This window comes from Bemisia tabaci, chromosome 5 (assembly GCF_918797505.1).
Source record: "Bemisia tabaci chromosome 5, PGI_BMITA_v3".
NCBI classification, from domain to species: domain Eukaryota; kingdom Metazoa; phylum Arthropoda; class Insecta; order Hemiptera; family Aleyrodidae; genus Bemisia; species Bemisia tabaci.
The window spans coordinates 15,015,933-15,035,283 of NC_092797.1; the positions used below are offsets into that span (position 1 = coordinate 15,015,933).

Sequence of the window (19,351 nt, forward strand, 5' to 3'; positions counted from 1 at the left end):
CAGGAAAACATTTTCCTGAAGTTGAATGATTTTTTCTCATATAAGAATGTATTTGCTTGTTCTTTGCCCTAGGAACTTCAAAAGACATCATTTTTCCTTGAAATATATGATTCATTCTTGTGCATGAAAATTATTTACCATTTTGAATGAAAAACTTGTGATGGAGACTTATGTATTAATTTTATTATTTAACATTAATTCTTTGCAAAATGAAACTTGAATATTTTCAGTATTCAAAAGTATAAAAAAGATATTTCAATGAGTGAGTATCACCGGAGCATGATTTAAAGATTTGCTCTAAACGATCGTTCAAACGGTTAACATTTATTATAAATCATTTTAAGAAACTGTTCCAAGTCTTTGTCATGAATGTGAATCTTACGCTTTTCCTAATGAGCTATTTAATTGTGCTGAATTTTATGTGGAATGAGCTGCCATTACTGGCTTTATATGCATTATAGGATCAATTAAGTTTTCTAAAAGATGTCTCTTCCTCTTACATCAATAGAAAGTTTGCTCTTTGATACATGGAGAGAGTGATTCAACATGCTCCTCAAAAGGTGCTTGGACTCTTCTTTTTTCTTTTGAAGTTTTTAACCATCAAATTACGATCTGTGCCTCTTGTAATGGATGCAATGTCATTTAACTTTAACAAGACCTTTCTTAATGAGAAAGTTTTTCATTAAATTGCTTCTGCTTATCAAGTGTATTGATATTGTTTGTAATTATTGAATAGTTAATTTTCAGTACATTTTTAACAAAAAAAAGTACACCGTTTTTGCTCATTGAAACGCTCCTTTTTGCCAGTGTTAGTCAAATTCAAAGAACCCCAGACAATTTAGCCTGAAAATGGTACTAGCCCAAGGCACCAAACGATAGCAAGGTCCCTCTCTACTGCACAGACCCTATACTTCTTATAAGTCTAACAAGACATTGTCGCATGCACAAAGAAACGCATCTTGATTCTGTTCTTTCAGTATTTCTCTTCATAAATTTTGGTTCAGGAAAACAGTCACATGAATTTTCTCTTCATTTCTAGTGATTTTTCTATATGCTTGTACAAATTGACTCAGAAAAGTTTCATACTATTTTCGTTCCACAGTTCTTTCAGGAGAAAATGAAATGTTTGTAGAAATACTGAAACAACAAAGACAAAACATGTTTCTTCAAGCGAAAGGAGATGAGGAATCTCCGAAAATTCCAAGTCTCCAGGTAATTTTTGCAGGGCAGGGGTCTCTGCCAGGGAGCGTGCATACCATTTCATTTTCATAGAAATATGATGAACACAAGATTCATGAAAAAGGATGTATTTACTTATTGAAAATCACACATAAAAATAAACAAGCTTCATTCAACGAAAAATGTTTAACTGGAGAAAAAGAATTCGACAAAAAAAAAATAATGGTGGAAATTCAGAGCCTGGTAAGCGTTACAAAGTGTTGCTAAGATTGTCCGTGTTTTTAACCATGTAAGAGTCTTAATACCCTTAGTTTGAGGACTTATTATTAGGAAAAATCTTCTAAATTTTAATCATATACACATTACAAGAATATTTGCTGTCAGGCCACTGAATTCTGGGTAAATGAAAGGAACAGTTGCATGATCTTGGCCATGGATGCAGAAAATTTTTGGTCTTCCTATCTTGAAAATTCCTTTTCCTACAAAATTAGGGAGAGATGACTTTTATATTGCTGTTTAAGTACAAATTGCCATGGTTTTGCAAAAAACACATGATTTTCACAGTCAGTTAGTGGAAAATACACAATTAAAATGCTTGCCTTTCTATTTTGGAGACCCTCTTTCAGGGCTTTTCAAATTTTACATACGATCAGTTGCTACCTGCCTCGAAAGGTTTCTACACCCCTGATCTATATAACACTTGGTGGAGCTTACCAGGTTTTTAATTTCCAATCTTTAAATGTTGACTATATCAGTATGCACTTCAGTATTTTATATACATCTACAATTCAAGAAAAAAAATTCTTATATTTTTATATTATTAAACATGTTGGACTGGAAAAGATTGAGGGGTTTTGAACCTACATCCTATTGAGCGCTTCTGTTTCTGTAGACTGAATAAAGTTAAAGAAATGTGCCTTTGTGTGTATCAAAAAAATCGTAATTCAAAGGAATAAAACAGAAGCTTCTATAAATTGCAAAAATGTTCACAGCCAAAGAAAAAAAAATAATTTGTTGACTAAAATCAAGGTTCACTTGATCTTGATCCTGTGATGCTTCTTATTCTGTTAACTGTGGTGCTAACCACAATGTGATGCCTTCCTTGGCTTTAAATAATAAAAATGTCCCAATTTGGTAACTATCAAACCCAAACCTACCATGTTCTTGAGGGCTTAGAAAACCTCAAGGATAATATAACACTCTCAAATAGTAATAGAAACTTATCAAGGCTAAAGAGCAATACCGTCAAACTGACAATATTGGCAAAAATGAGTAGCAACTTTGCTGCATTCTACAGTATAAAATATGCAAGCTGATGTTTTAAGTTTTTTTAAATCCTGCATGAGAGTGCTGTAGTGTTTAAAAAGTTTAAAATAAAAAAAATGACGAAATTTTTTCTTCATCCTGCAAAATCGTCAATTTATAGATGAGGGGTATTCTGCCGTGCTGAGGAAAAACGCTGTGTGAACCTTGAAGCATTGCCAAACTTCCTTTGATAAAAAAAAACGAATTTATGGAGGAAGTTTTAAATATTTTTTCTTCAAATTTTTCTGATGATTTTTTTTGCAATTGAATCTGCAACATCTTAAAATTTCAAGGAAAAATAAGGAGAACTTTCTTCCGAAATACATTTTTTATTCGGGTGAATTTGGTAACTCTCGAATGTTCATACAGTGTGTTTCCTTAGCACGGCAGTATTGTTCCTAAGCCATTGTTATGCTCATGGCAAAAATCATACGGTCTGAACCAGATAGATACATTTTCCGGAAAGAGAGGCCCGGAAAAAATTCATGATACTATAGAAAAATTTGAAAAAAATAACGCCAAGGAAATTCCTTAAAGGTAGGACAATCTAGAAAATTACTCGTCTGGAAATCTTGAGGTAGAGGAGCTTTTGAAGCCTATAAAAACTGAATGGTTGAGAATCCGACAATTTACTGCACACAATCCTCCACTGACATCTTTAGTAATTTTTTCATTTTTTCTGGTTTCGCATTTTGTACTGCATTTTTAATTTCATCAATTCTTTCAAGTGTTTTCTCTTGAGTTTCTCCAATGTGAGGGAGTTTTGCTTTTTCAATAACTGTACGTCTTTAGGTTTTTTCTTCTCCATGAGCGCTCGCGTGTGTTTCAATTTGATAGACTCTCTTAGATGGGTGTGTTCAGCTTTCATCAGTCTCAATGCTGTTTTGTAATCTATGCTGCTTTGATTTTTTTTCGTGGATGAAGATGCACTTGCGGCAGGAGCTTTCCGTTTTCTCACACCTAGAAAAAGAAATTCTCAGTTCACAAAACTAATAAGATGTATAGTTCACACATCAGAATAAAGGCTGTAAGGGGGCTACTACTCATCGGAAATAATTGACTAATACTAACATAATTTAGATGAGAGTGTATTTCATCAGGGGAAAAGAGAACAGGAAAGGCCACACTCAAGAATCAAATCAAACCTGTCCATATTAGCCTTTGAAGTCCAAAGGCATTTTAAAGCTGCTGCAATTTTGAAGTACAAAAATTGTAAAGGGATTTTTGAAATATTAGCCTTTTCTACTTAATCTTACGGACATATTAAGGATTTAAGTAATGCGTACCTTGTGGACCACCGTAAAAGTGAAGACTCCAAACAACATCAGGATCATCTTCACTACTACTTTCTCCATCTTCTAAGTCTACACCGTCATCATCATCATCCTCCATGTCATCATCATAATAATCTCCTCCTATGTCGTCGTCATCAAGTTCACTGAGATCATCATCACTCATTTCCAAGGAATCATCAGAATCACTCTCATCACTATCACTGGTTAGGATTATAACTTCTCCTACCGTTGCACACCCTCCTTGAGAATCCTGATTAAATAAAATTTGTACAAAAATTAGATAAAATGAAACAAAACGAATACTGCAAGGAAGAAGTTTCTAAAAAAAAAAACTCCAAAAATGGGCGAAGAAAGAAAAGGAATAGTAATTTGTGATTCGTTATTTTGTGAAGTATGGGATAACACTGACACAAAATCTAAACAAAACAATGAGTGCACACTAGGAGCCGGGTCTTGAACTTACGGCGAGTTTTTACTGCCATTCCACTTAAAGAGTTCAGAGAGATGATGCTAGTTTACAGGAAAGCGAGAGTGAAAAAATGCAATAGATTTGACGGATCTTCAAAAAGGATGCAAAACGCTTGTAGCAAGCCAGCACAGAGGACACACTATCAATTATTTAAATATTATTGTAAAAAAAAACACCATTGTTAAAAAGCACAAGTCTCATTTTCTCTTGTGTTCAAACTGTCAGAATTTCGCGAATTTTCATGGTGAAATTGTGTACTTCTGCTACTTCTGTTTAGAAAAATCATATCTTCAATCCGTGTTCGACGCCAATTTTTTTTTACTTTCCAAGAGTTGAAATCTTATAGTTTTCTGAATATTCTGTTCACTATATAAATGGACAATATACCTTCTTCTTTGATTGTGATCTGCTGCTTGCTGAAGGTCCAGCATGTGATGGTCTAAAGTCCAGAAGTAGAATAGAACAAGATGGTCCAGGGTTATCTGCATCTAGAGAGGGGAATAAAAAAAGGAGTGACCATACTATGCAGACAAAATGGGTATTGAACAGAGAGGTTTCAAAAGAATCTACTGATTGCTTATGGGGATTTTTTTATATTCTAATGCAAAATCTTGCTTTGGAGACAATTAACTGGGATAAGAAAAAGTACAAGTCAGGGACCCGTAATATAGTCTTTACTTTGTTTCAAAATTAACTTTCATCCAACAGACATTCTGACGTTTTTACCATTTTTTTTGTGCGTCATAATAACTCTTGACTAGATAAAAATATTGTCACTTTTGTCGAGCCAAGTAGCCTGGCCAGCCAATTGTTTCATGAACAATATTCACTGACAATAGATTATGAAAAGGATCTTTAGCATCTCACCATTTTCTCAGCCAAGGATGTGTTTGTATCAACCAATTGAGAGAACTGAAAATTTTTGAAGAAATAGATAGAAAGTACACCAAAACATGCATTACCTAAAGTATAGCAACACCTAATGCATATTTTGGTGTACTTTCTATTTATTTTTTCATTGATAAGAGCACGCAAACCGATAAGAAGTGATAAGAGCGTTTTTCTCGTTGGAACATTTCTATCAATAGTTCAATATTAAGTAAGTACAAGCCATACAGAGACCATGTTGTCATTTTGTTTACATGAGATCGACGATGGTCAAAGGCGGATCCGGGGGAGGATCAATGTGACAACTTTATTACGTGGTACTCACCAGAATGGTGCATTGCGCGACCTGTGTGACTGGCGCTTGCATTTGGCTGAGGACATCCAGATGAATTGGATGTCTTATCACTTTGGTTTGGTAAAGGGACTCCGGCAACACCTTTGACTTTGATTGGCTGTGTCTCTCTTTTAACCGATCTTCGGCGAATTGGGTCATCTTTTCGGTACTGAGTCATGCATCCGAAGTCGATAACATACAGGTATCCTGCTATTAAAACTTCACAAAACTGTTCTTTTTTTGAATAAGCGTTTTCGAGTTCTTGTCTGGTGCGATCATCGTACTGCCACCAACCTAAAAAAAATTAGACCTCTTCTTTAATGATGACAGTGAGGGGAACAACTGAAATCAAAATGCACTACAGTCTAGTTTTCTTTTCATATTAATAAGTTTAAACAGCATCTGAATGTGGTGTTCTAGATACAGTTGTGGACATACAGGCCAAAATTGATAAAAAAGCATGAGTGTAGAATAGAGGATGTACCTGTAAAATGTTGAGAAACTTTTAGGGCACGTTTTTTTTTGTGTAATATAAAAACTCTTGATTCTTAAAAATTAGTATCACACTTTTCATGTTACAATCTTGTAGAAAAATTTTGAAGTAAACAATTTTCAATGTGTCTTTGAGAATTAAGTAAACTTCAGACACAAACAGATTGCAGTTTCTAGCACGCGCTATTAAGACAGAGTTGGTGATTTTGCCCTGTGCAATAAATTTGGAACAAGGATGTCAGTTGTATGCAGAATTTATTGCACACAGGAAAATCACCGACTCTATCTAATTTTTATACAGCCTGAAGCGAGTTTTATGGTATCCATAACTTCAGAGAGCACTCTCAGTGCTACTTACTAATTAGAGATCCTCTCATTCACCAATGCTCTATGCAGAAATTTTAAAAGGTTTTTCAAAAAAAAAAAAAAACAAAAAAAAAACAGTTATTCGATAAAAAACGATTCACTAGACCTGAAATTGCATCTTGCTTATTGTTTTTCCTGAGGTCCAGCAATGGCTTCATTAAATTAGGTCTCATTTGTTTTGTGAAATTGTACACTTACAAGATTTCAAGAGTGAGAAGTTACAAATGTTCGTTCAATCAAAACATTTAGCATTGAGCTGGGACAGCCGATCAATCCTCTGCAAGGTTTTTTTCTTTTTATCTGCTTCCTCCTCTTGAATTTTATGAAGGATTCAGCGCTATGCTGGGTTGGTCAAGGAAACCGCTGAATTTAAGTTCAAGGTCATCGGCAACATTTTATTAAAAGAGAGACGTGCTTGTATCACGAGAGGCACAGAAAACCCAGGTTCAACAGGAAGTTCTTTAAGCTTAAAATTTTATTAAGGAATGTTAGGTTTTTAAACCGGTTACAGAAAAGACCAAATGAACTGGGTACTACTACACTGGTGAAGTGAAAAGCGAATTCTTCATTTATTAAAACTAAAACTCTTCCTCATCAGGTCAGGATAAAATTATGAAATACTCACCACTTCTCCCTTTGTAATACCAGAGTGGTCTATCCTCATCATCAGAGCATGTTTTCCCCTTCACTTTCTCAGAATCAGGGTCACTTAAGAGATGAGGACTATCAAAATAATTTAAAGGAATTTCTCTCCTGCAGAGCGCACAGCATCTGGTTTTTTGGGCGATTCCTTTCACGCACAAGAAACAGAAGACATGTTTACACGGTAACTCAGTTGGCTGAACCATTGTCTCCAGACAAACCGCACAATCACGATCTGAAATCAGAAAAACCTCTATTAGTAAATCCTAGAGTAGGAGTTGTCATTAAATCTTATGTTACCAAAAGTAAAGGAAATACTAAAAGTCAGACCAAGGAACTTTTGGAAAAAAGAAAATCTCATCACTAAAAGTTGCCGATAACTTAAAAAAAAAGCTTACCCGAGACATTACTAGATGCTCCAGCAGACTGGGCAGAGGATGCGTCTGTGGTTGTTCGAGGGCTGTTGACCGCTGTACTTGATGTTGCAGCACATTGAGCAGAGGGTATATCAGTGGTTGTGGTTGTCTGAGGGCTGTTGGCAGCTGTACTTGATGTTGTGGCACATTGAGTAGAGGGTATATCAGTGGTTGCGGTTGTTTGAGGACTGCTAACTTCTGCACTTGATGCTGTGGCACATTGGGCAGAAGATGATCCAGTAGCTGTGGTTTGTGACCCAACGCCTGAGGATGTTATTCCAGCACACTGGTCAGCCATCTTAGTGCAAGATTTGACAATTTGATTAATCTCCTTCGATTAACACACCTACTTTTCTGAATGTTCTAGATAAGAGTAGTGGACCATTGCTAGACTGGAATTAAAAGACATTTTCAACAATTAAAAGCTGTCAATTGGCAAATACCATGTTCGATTTAGATCTCATTGTGCTCAGGAGGTTGTGGGGAACGTCATATCAAATGATTACAAAATTCAGCCGGCACTGTATTTCTCAGTATTCCTTGCGCAGTCCGCTGATTTTTAAAAAATCAGTACTCATTTCGTAAAGGCTTTACTAATAAATGGAGTCATGATTTTTTCAGATTTCCCTTAGGTAAAATAATAATCATATGAGTTGAATGCAAACTCAGCAATCCAAATCAAGAGATGCGCGTTGAAAACCTGTTGAAATGAAAGCTGCTGTAACATACTTAATATTCCTGATCACACAAGCCAAGCTCGCGAAAAAGAAGACAACCTTTAAATTTTATTTTTTCTTTGGCAACGTCCTGCATAGAAATGGATAGAATGGATGTAAAGTGAGCTTTCATTAAGCCCTTTTTGCTTCTACTTAAGAATTTTCTTCCCACCAATCTACCAAAAAGAAGGAGGAAAAAGGTAATCCCTTTCGGTGGAAGCACTTAGTAGGCTCTTGCGATATTGTCGGAAGCAGGAAACTTCATCGACCCCTGCAACACCCATTATCAACCCAATACAGGTAGGATACAAATGATACGATCCTGATCGGAGGCGTATCGTATTCTTTGATAGATGTTAAAAATAAAGGCTAAGAAGGGAATTCGCCTTCTTGGAACAGCACTTTTCCATACCAAAGACTGGAAACTTGACCTGTAATAGCAGGGGTGCAGAGACTTCCCAACCATGCTACCGGCCGTGCGCGTGAAATGGGGGAACCCACAAGAGGACGAGAAAAATGGAGGAACCTTGGGGGGTTTTTTTTTAGGGGTTTAGGGGGAACTTGACTGTTGAGTAAGCTTCTTTGAGGGAACCTAACTGTCAAGCACACTGTTTTAGGGGGAACAAAACATTCAAACGTGCTGTATTTGGGGAACCAAACTTTAGACTGCATTGTTTTGAGGGAACCCAACTGTCGCCCGCGTTACTTTATGTGACGGGCAAAATTCGGCAAAAACTTAAAATAGGGGAACCTAAGTTTATTTTGGGGTAACCCTTGGAAGTTTCTGCACCCCTGTGTAATGGTTCAATAGAGCCAAAATTTTGAAACAGTAGACGTTGTTTCTTACGCGACATCAATCCTACACCAAAAATAAAGGTAATTGAGGTATGACAGCACACAATTCAAATGCTTATAGGCGAAATTCCTATCTGCAAGTGATGTAAAAGAAAAGAACAGGTGTATGAACAGCAATGTTTGAACTTTGAGTGGGTAACTACTTAAAATTTGGTTCAGCATCAAGAGTCGACACGATATGATGCGCAGTTTGAAATGAAACATTTGGCAGAAACTTCTAATTCTTCATTTCCAAAGGAGGAGTGACAACCCTACAAACTTTTAGCATAAGTTCAAATTCAAAATTAGAGTAAAAAGTCATGTAAGTAACGTAAGTAGATACTTACTATTTGAAATTTTCAAAATCACAACAGAGAACAGACAGGACAAACGACAAAACACAAAACCTGTTTTGTTGTTGTTGTTGTTGTTGGAGGTTTTAAAAAAATGTATGGGCGAAGAAAACGATGGTGCTGCAGTCTGTGGTGTGACGTAAGCAGAAAAGCAGCAGAACGCTTGACCCAACTTGACGTCATTTTTTTCGTGACTGTTTACAAAAAATTGTTTATTGACAAGCAGCGAGGTTTGTTTCGAAATTTTGAATAACTTTTTAATTTTTTTTTCGCATACCATTCTCATATTTTCTGAAGTATTCTCCTTTAATTCCATCCAAAACTGCATCCTCTGCAGTGCATCATTAAGTTTCGTGTGTTCAGAAATACCTAAAGTTTGGTGATGGCTTCAAGCCGCGAAAGAAGGTCCAATGCTGGCAATCGCTTAGCAAAGCTCCTGAATGAAGAAGAAGAGGATGAATTTTACAAAACCACCTACGGTGGGTTCGATGAGGTTGAAGACGATAATGATTACAAGTAAGTACTCTTACTCATTTCAAGTTAGCTCTGTGGTGAAGGTCCATCTGAACTAAAACGGAAGGTTGCGGAGGTATGCACCACCCCGTGTGTCATCAAACACGGCCAGACCCAATCAATCTGAATTTCAACTTTATAGCCGAAACAACCAATGACAAACCAGACATCGGGTCTCAGGAGTGTAGAAAAGATTTTCTTTCCTGACCATGAAGGTTTCTTAATAATTTCCGCAGAGTTTTTCTTCAACTGTGTGGGTAGGGGTGTTGAAACTTCTTGATCGGTCAACCTGCTGTTTCAAAGTGTATGTAGGAAGGCTACCAGAAAGTTTTTCATACATGTTCAGACCGGTTCATTGAAAAGAGAGCATTCTGCAACAACTGTAATATTGCAGATGAACCACTGAGTTCAATAAAGTGTTTACTCACCGGAGCTCTGCTGAAGTCAATCCTTGAAATGTGCATTCCGAGCTGTATGCTTGCCGAATGTGCGAATTGAGTGTGAACTAAACAGCATTTTTCAACAGCTTTCCATTGAGCTCCCATCAGTCACTGCACACTAGTCTCCGAAGCAGTGGACAAATCAGCCTTAAAAAGTGACTTCACTGGCGCTCCAGTATTTAGCAACTCTATCGTACGCCATGAGATAAACTTAATAAAAAGAGCAAGAAAATTAATGAGGGTCATGTCTCTGAAAGAACCCTGCACACCTGTGGGGGCTTAGAAGCTCTTGGCACATTTTGATGAGACTGACAGGTTGAGAATTGAGATAAAGTGTTAGTTTTTTGATTAATTAGCATTTGCAGATGTTGTGATTTGCCAGGTAAGCTTTTTGACACTGCAAACGGAAATATAAGTATATCAAAGATCTCCTATTTTCATCATGTAACATTTATGAACTTTATTCTCCACCTGACTGCTGACTTGCCTCAATTGAAGAATCGGTGATATTTCTATGATTAAACTGCTCTGCATGTAACTGTCCTCTGTCTCTATAAAGCAAATGCTGACTGTAAAAAAACTAGGTCCTTCTCCTCATACAAAGTAGAGGTTATTTTTTTTACATGGAGATACTACATAACTGCAATATAAAGAATCAATCTCTTTCAGGTCTGAAGAGGAAGTAGAGGATGATGTTGATTCTGACTTCAGTATTGATGAAAATGATGAACCAGTCTCTGATCAAGAAACAGAGGAGAGCAAGAAAAGAAAGAAAATGGTCTACAAAGTAAGTTCTTCCCTTTTTAACAATTTCTAATCCTAAAATATGGAACTGGCTTTTTTCATATTGAAAGAAAAATTCGATTTTGTTTTTCTAAAAAAATTTTTTGGTTTTAAAAATATTTGAAATTGTTTTTCTAACATTTTTTTTTGAAATTTGATGTTTCTAAAAAAATTAGTAATTTCGTTTTCCTAAAAATTTGAAATTTCGTTTTTTTAAAAAAAATTGAAATTTTGTTTTCCTTACAAAACAAAAAGTTTCGACTAATTTTTGACGTGATGATCCTCACATCATGTACTCCAACTCCAAATGGCACCTTACCTACATTTTGCCATAAAGAACTACTCTCTCTGGCCTATGCATAAAAGCACCTATCTGCACAGATAAACTAATCGCGTTTAAGTTGTTTCTTAAATGAGCCAGAAATAGAATTTCCTTATTGCAAAATGTTGTTCAAATATAAGCTGTTTTGTGGTCACATCATTTGTATGGTCCTAGTAGAAAATAAAAAATTCAAACCCTGCTACTGTTTAACCTATTGTAACCGAATTTGTAGGGCCAATTTTTGCCCTTGTTAGCACCTCCCTTTTTACTTTTTTTTTTACTTTCAGGAACCGAAAGTCGTGAAGAAAACAGTAGATAAAACACCAAAACCTCCACAGGCAAAAACAGATAGGAAGAAATTACATTATCCATCTTCAAGTGATATTTTGGGTAAGAAATTTGCTAGTTTTATCTGTGAGCCTCTTAACTTTTAACTCCTTTCACCAGAAAGGCAGATCAAGGAAACAAACCGACAATATGCTGAGGTTTTTATTTTTAATGCATTAAAGAATTTTTTTATGGAACAAATGTAAAGTCATTGAACACAACTGTGCTTTTCTTTCCTCATCAATGTATGTTTCAGCCTCTCAACCATCTTCCCAAAAATGTACTAATTGAATGCAATAAAGAAGATTTAAAAAAGTGTTCAACTTTTAGCTATTCCCTCGAAAAGCACTATAACATGAATAAAATGGCATTGGCGAATCTATCCTGATGCAAGCAATAAAATCGAGAATAAAAGGATATTATTATCTAACCGGAAAGATAGGTACTGAGAATAGAACAGTAATAGTAACAAGTATTTCCAATAAAGATTTTTTCTTAAGCTCCTCTAATTGAACCTAAATGATTCATGGGAAATATTGAATTCCGTTCTAATACAGATCAATGTAGTCAGAATTATAGTATCATTATCGTAATCACAGAGTTAAAGTTACAGTATTTCAGTAGAAGTAATATTCCTGTACATTTAGAAGCTTACTCTGTTTTGTGGGATCTCCCCATAGAAAATTTACACAGGTGTTTGATTACATATTATCATCAAGCATCGTCTTTTTTTTTTTGCTTGATTGCAGAAAGGAAATCTATCCGACACTCTACGGCAGTTGCCTCCGCCAAAACACAGCAGAGAGTCCGTGAAAGATCTGATCTGAAGCGGAAAATTTCAAGGAAATATACTGTGGAAGTTAAATTAACGCAAGAAGAACTATTAGAAGAAGCCAAATTGACGGAAATAGAAAATTTAAGATCTTTAGGTAACTTTTATTGTGCCACTAAAAAAAATAGAAGAGAAAAGTGTATTATTGTTGTGAACAAATAATTCCTGGGAATTAGTCTCCCATTTTGGAGCTAAAATGTGTGTCAGCATAGGATAGCAAACAAATGTGTTTTTAACAGTCTCCAATCAGGAATTATGTTAATCCTGTTCCTTTATTTCTATCTATTCCTTTGCAGTGTAGACATCCTGGATAGGTAATTCTGTTTTCATGGGGCATCAGAACTTAAATCTAGTGGAGAAAATGTCTTTTTTGCTGAATGGACCAACAGACTTCATATGAATTAAAGCACTTTGATCTGTTTTTTCATCAAAATTTCGCTTAGAACAGGATTTGAGCAACAAAAATTTTTGAAAGTAATTACTGAGCAATATAAATAGTGTAGCCGCCAGTAGTGTAGCATTAAAGCTTTTAAATTCAGATTAATTAATCCAAACTTGCCGGTCATGAATAAAAAAGAATATAATTTACTTGACTTAAATTGCACACTGAATGTTACCGTGATAGTCTCTGTGGTATGAAAATATGGCACCCTCAATTTCAGTGCTTTGGCTCAGCTGTTGTGTGTTGTTTACACTTTGAACAACACAGGGTAGGAAGGAACTCAGCTCAATTAGAGAGTCTGCCAAAACGGTTGTAGTACACACTTTGTTTCTCGTAGACTCTGATTTTATCTTGAGCTTGAAAGTCAAATTTATTGTAGCCAGTGCTGTATAAAAACGTTATTATGGTGGTTAGGAGTCAATGTCAGTGATTTACGTTTCGCAAATCATGTTTTGTGTTGAATTTTGAAGAGGCGACATTACTCAGAATGCTTAAATTTGTACCTTGTCTGAGGGCTCATCAAATGATGCTATCATGGGCTGCACGCATTTTAATTGTCTTTCCTATAAATTTGGAGCTTAAAGTTAAAGCTTTATCATTGAATCATGAGATAAATCTGTTAAATACAATGGTGTATTTAAAATAGGTAGGTTTGTCAATTTTTTTAAATCATCTCACCGTCTGTTTTCCCCACAGAAAAGTACCAAATGATGGAAATCGAAAAGAAAAAAAACAGGGGGATCAAAAAAATTTTCACTGGGCCTGTCATTCGTTATCTTTCAACAACTATGCCTGATGTAGCATTAGAAGAAGAAACCATTTGTGTTGATGAAGATGTGTAAGTACTCAAAAATCAGAATGCATTTCTTTAATTTATACAGATTTTAGGTTGAAGTGCTCAATTGATCACTCCTAAAGCAATCAATATGAAGGTCAATACAGATCGCTTAGTCCCTGGCTGCACTTATCTCAAAATGACTAAAAATTGAACTTCACGGTCCGAACTATGATTCTTGTTAAGAAATGAGTAGCAATGTCGTGCGGGACAAGCTAAGTTCTGGCGTCTGACATCACACCACACCTATTTTACAGTCATTTTAATCCATAAGCATCTTTGTCAGGAATACATTGATTTTAAAAAAAATCAAAGATTTGATCAAATGAGCTACACCAACAGCCTAGCCAGCCTGACCAATACGATCATTCAAGCAATTCTCTTTTCTCTCCAAAAGTCCTGTGACATTGTTTTCTTATACATCTAATCCAATTTTCTATTTTGTAGGCCTGTGAAGGAAGAAACAAAAAGTGAAGAATCAAAGGCTGACTCCTCTTCTTGCGAACAAGACAAGTCTCCAAAAAAGAAAAGGAAAAGTTGTTATGAGAGAACTTTCTTAATATTCACTGATGCCTTAACATTCCATGACAGTTTTTACAAACATTTTCAACAGTCGCAAAAGCCTCACAACCATATTTTCCCCAGATTATGTCCAATAACTGGGTAAGTTAGCTTTTTGGGTTTTTTGTGTCATTGTAATCTTTATAATGGTTCACTGATGGCCTCCAGCGATGGCAGAACCTTGCAGACTTTATATTTTGAGCATGTTTTTTAAAGGGGACCTTTCCCCCCATTTCCTTTATTCCCAGGATCTCGCCCCGAGCGAATTACCGCCTATTTCTTGAGCTATAAAAGGGTTTTGGCCAAAAAAGTTCCGCGGACGACGATGGGCTGAAAGAAGCTGTACAAAAGTGGTTACAAAAACAGAATCGCCAGTTTTACGCTGATGGAATAAAAAAGCTCTTGTCACGGTATGTAAAATGCGTCCAACGAGATGGAGATTACGTGGAAAAGTAAAGTAAGGTCTTTTCAAACATGGAATTTTTAAATTGTAAACAAAAAATCGCATTTTGAAAATTTGCAGGATGAAGCCGCATATTACCATCCTGCAACCACCCCAGCGCGCGTAAATGGACATGCGGTGGTGAGAGAGGGGTGTGGGAAAACTAATGTTGCTCGGCACTCAGAAGACAGAGTTTAAAAAACCGAAGCTTTTTAGAAAGCTGAAAGTATAGAAATTTAAAAATTTTTTACAGATCTAAATTATCTATATTAGTTTAGAAGATATGACAAATGTTAACTTACTTTACGGATAGCCCTTGTATTTCCATCTGATAGATTTTTTTAAATTAATTTTTCAGAATGCCAGCCAAATATGTGGATCCTGTCACAAATGTTCCGTATGACACCGCTCAGTCTTTCAAAATCATTAGGGAACTGTATGCCAAATACTTGGAAACAAACGGCAACAGGGATATTAAAGAGGTAGCTATTTCCTTAGTGAAGAGTTAGTTGGGTAACAGGGTAGTCTCTTTCAGGGTTACGAGAATTCCCTCATGTGCAGAGTTCTTTTCTCAAACTAAAGCTTTTTCTGAGTCTTCAAATTTCTCTAGCTTCACTAATGATTGCACATTTTATGAAGGAATTAGGTGCTAATCAAAGAGCCTAATTCAGAACACCTCATTTTTCTTCTCCCCTCCTTGGATTTCTTTAAAAATTAAGCGTATCTATGGATCATGCTTGATGTAAAACACCTTTTCCTAAAATTTCAGACTCCTCTAAAAATTATGGAGAGGCACCAGAGTCATAGTCAACAACTTTGTATTCAATATCTCCTGAACAAAGAAAGGTAGAACTCCTGTCGGATAAGTTGGCAGTTGTTTACTTTCTGTTTGCAAGTAACTGCGCTGCTACGGTCCAATTGCAACTGAAGATTTATCCAAAGAGATGAGATGGAGATAACGCTGTGCTGTTGTTGTGCACAAATACTAGCAATCACTCTCTCTTTTCTTTCTTTGAAGCTTTAAAACCAAGGCTTTTAATATGCTAATTTATAGAAAATGGAGATGTTGCATGTGTGAGGAATTTGCGATTTGACTATTGCTTCTTATGTTAAAGTTTGCGAGAAACACGATGGTGCCACTGGTTTTCTCTGAAATCAACTCACAAGCTCAAAAAAAGCTCTCAAGTTGAGGCCAAAATAGAGGGGATATCCCACGCTATCCTGAGAGTCCACCTCTACATCAAGACAAACTCTCCATGCAAAGATAGGGAGCAAATACATTAGCAGGGTTGCTGTGTTTTCAGTTTTAGAGTCCCCAAATAAAGTGGCAGCCCTGTCAATGTATTTGCTTTGGAGAGTTTTGCCTTGCACGGAGAGTTTGTCTTGATGTAGATGTGGACTCTGAGGATAGCGTGGGATATCCCCTCCATTTTGGCCTCAACTTGAGAGCTTTTTTTGAACTTGGAAGTTGATTTCAGAGAAAACCAGTGGCACCATCGTGTTTCTTCCGAGCTTTTACATAAGGATCAATAGTCAAATCGCAAATTCCTCACACATGCAACATCTCCATTGGGGCTGGAAACTCAATTTTTCGGATCTTTAACATGTGATCTCTCATGGAGGTATATATGGCATTGCCTGTGTGATGGATTTGAGGATAAGATCCTGTTTGTAAATCGAATTTTTCCAGAAAGGGTGCATCATTCTTTCTGTCTAGATCGCTCATTGTTCTGGACAAAGGTCAAAACTTTAAGACTCTAATTCTCTGCTATACCTACCTCATGTTCGCTCTGAAACGTAAAATTATGTATTTGCTGCACTCTTAGTTTCTCTCATTTGAAGCCGATCTCGTGAATGTTGTTACAGTCGTTAAATCCCCCATTTGCTCGTTTTTTTTGCTCTTACTGCAACCTACTGTCCACTGTAGCCCTCTTCATTTATTAAATTTCATAATTTAATATATTTAAAAATTTCAGGTTGCCGAGTGGTTGGAGTGGCATGAAAACAATAGCGGCAGTCTACTAGTAAATTTAACTACTCCTGATGCAGCTACGTCAAGCTAAATTTGATCATCTGCCTACAGGTATTTTTGACAACCTCTTGAAAACAGCTCACATTGATTTTGTGTGTTTGAGTGGAATTAATATCAAAGTTTGAGGTTGAAAATAAAAATTCGAAAGAACTGTTTGGAGCTTACAAGTGTCTAACATAGTTCATAATGTGATTGTATACCAGCATTAAGGCACTGATTTGTTAGAGCTGTATGAATAGTGAATTTTTCAAAAGAAGCAAATAGCGAATAATATTGCCAAATTACTATTGTAATAATTTAAGTAAATTATTCTCAACTACAAATAATAATACAAATAATTCAAAATGACTTTTTTAGGTTCAAAAAATTGCTAATATTACGGAAGCCAACAAACAAAAGTGATTAATTTTTTAAAAAAAATTCCATTTGCTCCTACACCTGTACAGAAAACAATGAAATGCTATGATAGCAGCCTAGGCTGTTAAGCATGTGCTTGAAGATCCCTGGATGCTGCCTTGACTGTCCCTGCAGTAATGTATCCATTACCAGGATTGAAAGTTAACTGCACGGGCAGTCAAGCTAGTATTTAAGAATCACTAGACACATTTTTAGTATTTCATTTTTTTTCGTTGCTGAAAATGTGTTCATAATTATTTATGACTGCGATTTTTGAGAGTGTCGCATAGTGCGCAAGTCAGCTGAATGGTAATCATTCTGAATGATATTAGATGATGATACAGCGCCTTGTCAATGATTTAAAATTCAAGGGAGACTAGGAAGTTGCTTGGATTATCAAGCTTTTCAGCTAAGAAAGTTCAAATGGAAAACTTTTAATTTAAATTATTGAGGTAATGTTAATGAGAGGAGAATTATTTCTTCCTTTGTCGCAAAATGGAACAAGTTTTCAACCGTCCATGATTCTTTTACTGGGTACTCACTGGCATGTAACACTGATTTCTAATCATCTGATCAAGCTTTTCACGGTGGAATTTGACCTTGTTGCCTTGCTTACACCCTTAGCAAAGCTTGCACATGTGTACATTTACACCAGCTGATTCAGTTGACTTCAGATTACAGAGAGAATAAGCCACCTCGCTTTTAACCATAGAGCAACCATCATACTTACTTAGTTTAAATCATGGCTAGAATTTTTGCTCAATTTTGGAATATCCAAGGGCTGAACCATCTCCAACTCTTTGAATTACCGTGGGCAGCAAAGTACTTTGGTTCTTTTCAAAAAATTAAGAGATTTCTCAGGTAACAGACCTTTAATTTGAATTAATGAGGTTTAAATCACCAATGCACTGTAGTTAACATGAACTGAGACTAAGATTGAGTTAAAGTCAGATGCTAAAACCAGAAAGGGTGAAAGTGTCAAATTTCTAATATGAGGGATCCCTTAAAATGGGTGTACGTTTCATATTTTAAATATCAGAAACTTTGGTCGTACTACTCAGAAAATTTCCACACAAAATTTGTAAGAAACTTTGCGCCTGCTCTTGAATGAATTACTGAATTGTCGAGTAATAACTTGCAGCACTGCAATGCAATCCAGCCCTTGTGGCTCTGACCCTCTTCGGTTTTTGGTCCAAAACAAAAACCCATGGCTCATAAGACCGGTATTCCTGATGCTGTTTTGATTGTCAACATGTGAAGTTTGTATTGAGATCAATAAAGATTTGTTCTCGTTAAAAGTTTGTTTTGATTTCACTCATGGCTTGTCTTAACTTCAGTTCAGATTTCTGATTGAAACTTAGCACTAAGTTATCCATACATACGGTCTTCAATGAACATCAATCTCTTCAAATCACCATTTTAGACCTGTATAACCCACAAAGACCCCCCCCCCCCCCCTTGCAAAGACCTGTTTTAGATTACATATAGTTACCTGACACTTGTTGTCCTCAAATATTATCTGTCAGTCCTGAAAAGAGCCATTGCAAAATTTGTATAAACTGATGTGTCCATTAGAGAAAAAAAAGTCGGTTTTTTCTTGTTTTGTCCTGCGAGTTGTTCATCAGCAATAGCAAGCATTTGCCTGAGCTGAACACTCCCTCAGTCTTGCACTGGTACTCATTAGAGTCTATTTTTTACTCTTAAATGCTAATTTTTGGCCTTGATTTCCACTCAAAATTGTGTGAACCCGGCACGATTCCTGTTCTGTACAGTATTTGAACCATACTTATGAAGTCAACCCCCAACAAGTCGAATGCCGCATGAAGCTTCCGCTACGTCAAATTTCAACGTTGTCTAGTTGCATTCCCATAAATCATCCTAAATCATCGTAAACCTTGGGAAGGGCGCTCACGAATGTGTGACGTCCAGCTCAAGCAGGTTTCTCGCCAGATGCACCTTGGCCAACCAGCGCCCCACATTTTTGTGCTCAACGATGGATTGGCCACCTGTAATGGCGCATGAGCGCATTGATTAGCCGCGATGCATCTGGCAGGAGAGGTGTAAGATTTAGACGCCACTAATATTAGGCTTTGTCTTCTTATTATTTTATTTATATTTATGTATAAAAATAAAGAAG

General features: G+C 36.2%; 2 protein-coding genes across 2 annotated transcripts; one reads left to right on the top strand and one right to left on the bottom strand.

Annotated features, from left to right (window-relative positions):
* Positions 1-1,291: 1,291 nt before the first annotated feature.
* Positions 1,292-9,377, bottom strand: LOC109042190 (uncharacterized). The gene is made up of 7 exons (XM_019058817.2): positions 9,284-9,377; positions 7,369-7,778; positions 6,954-7,205; positions 5,462-5,764; positions 4,636-4,736; positions 3,771-4,029; positions 1,292-3,444 (listed from the first exon to the last, which is right to left on the bottom strand). Exons 2-7 carry the CDS (start codon positions 7,682-7,684, stop codon positions 3,155-3,157), a joined length of 1,521 nt encoding a protein of 506 aa, XP_018914362.2. The 5' UTR covers positions 7,685-7,778; positions 9,284-9,377; the 3' UTR covers positions 1,292-3,154.
* A 122-nt stretch (positions 9,378-9,499) lies between these two features.
* On the top strand, positions 9,500-18,512 carry YL-1 (Vacuolar protein sorting-associated protein YL-1). The gene is made up of 8 exons (XM_019058682.2): positions 9,500-9,805; positions 10,912-11,029; positions 11,635-11,737; positions 12,424-12,603; positions 13,645-13,786; positions 14,231-14,446; positions 15,145-15,268; positions 16,763-18,512. The coding sequence occupies exons 1-8, from the start codon at positions 9,672-9,674 to the stop codon at positions 16,847-16,849; spliced, it is 1,104 nt and encodes a 367-aa protein (XP_018914227.2). The 5' UTR covers positions 9,500-9,671; the 3' UTR covers positions 16,850-18,512.
* Positions 18,513-19,351: the final 839 nt, after the last annotated feature.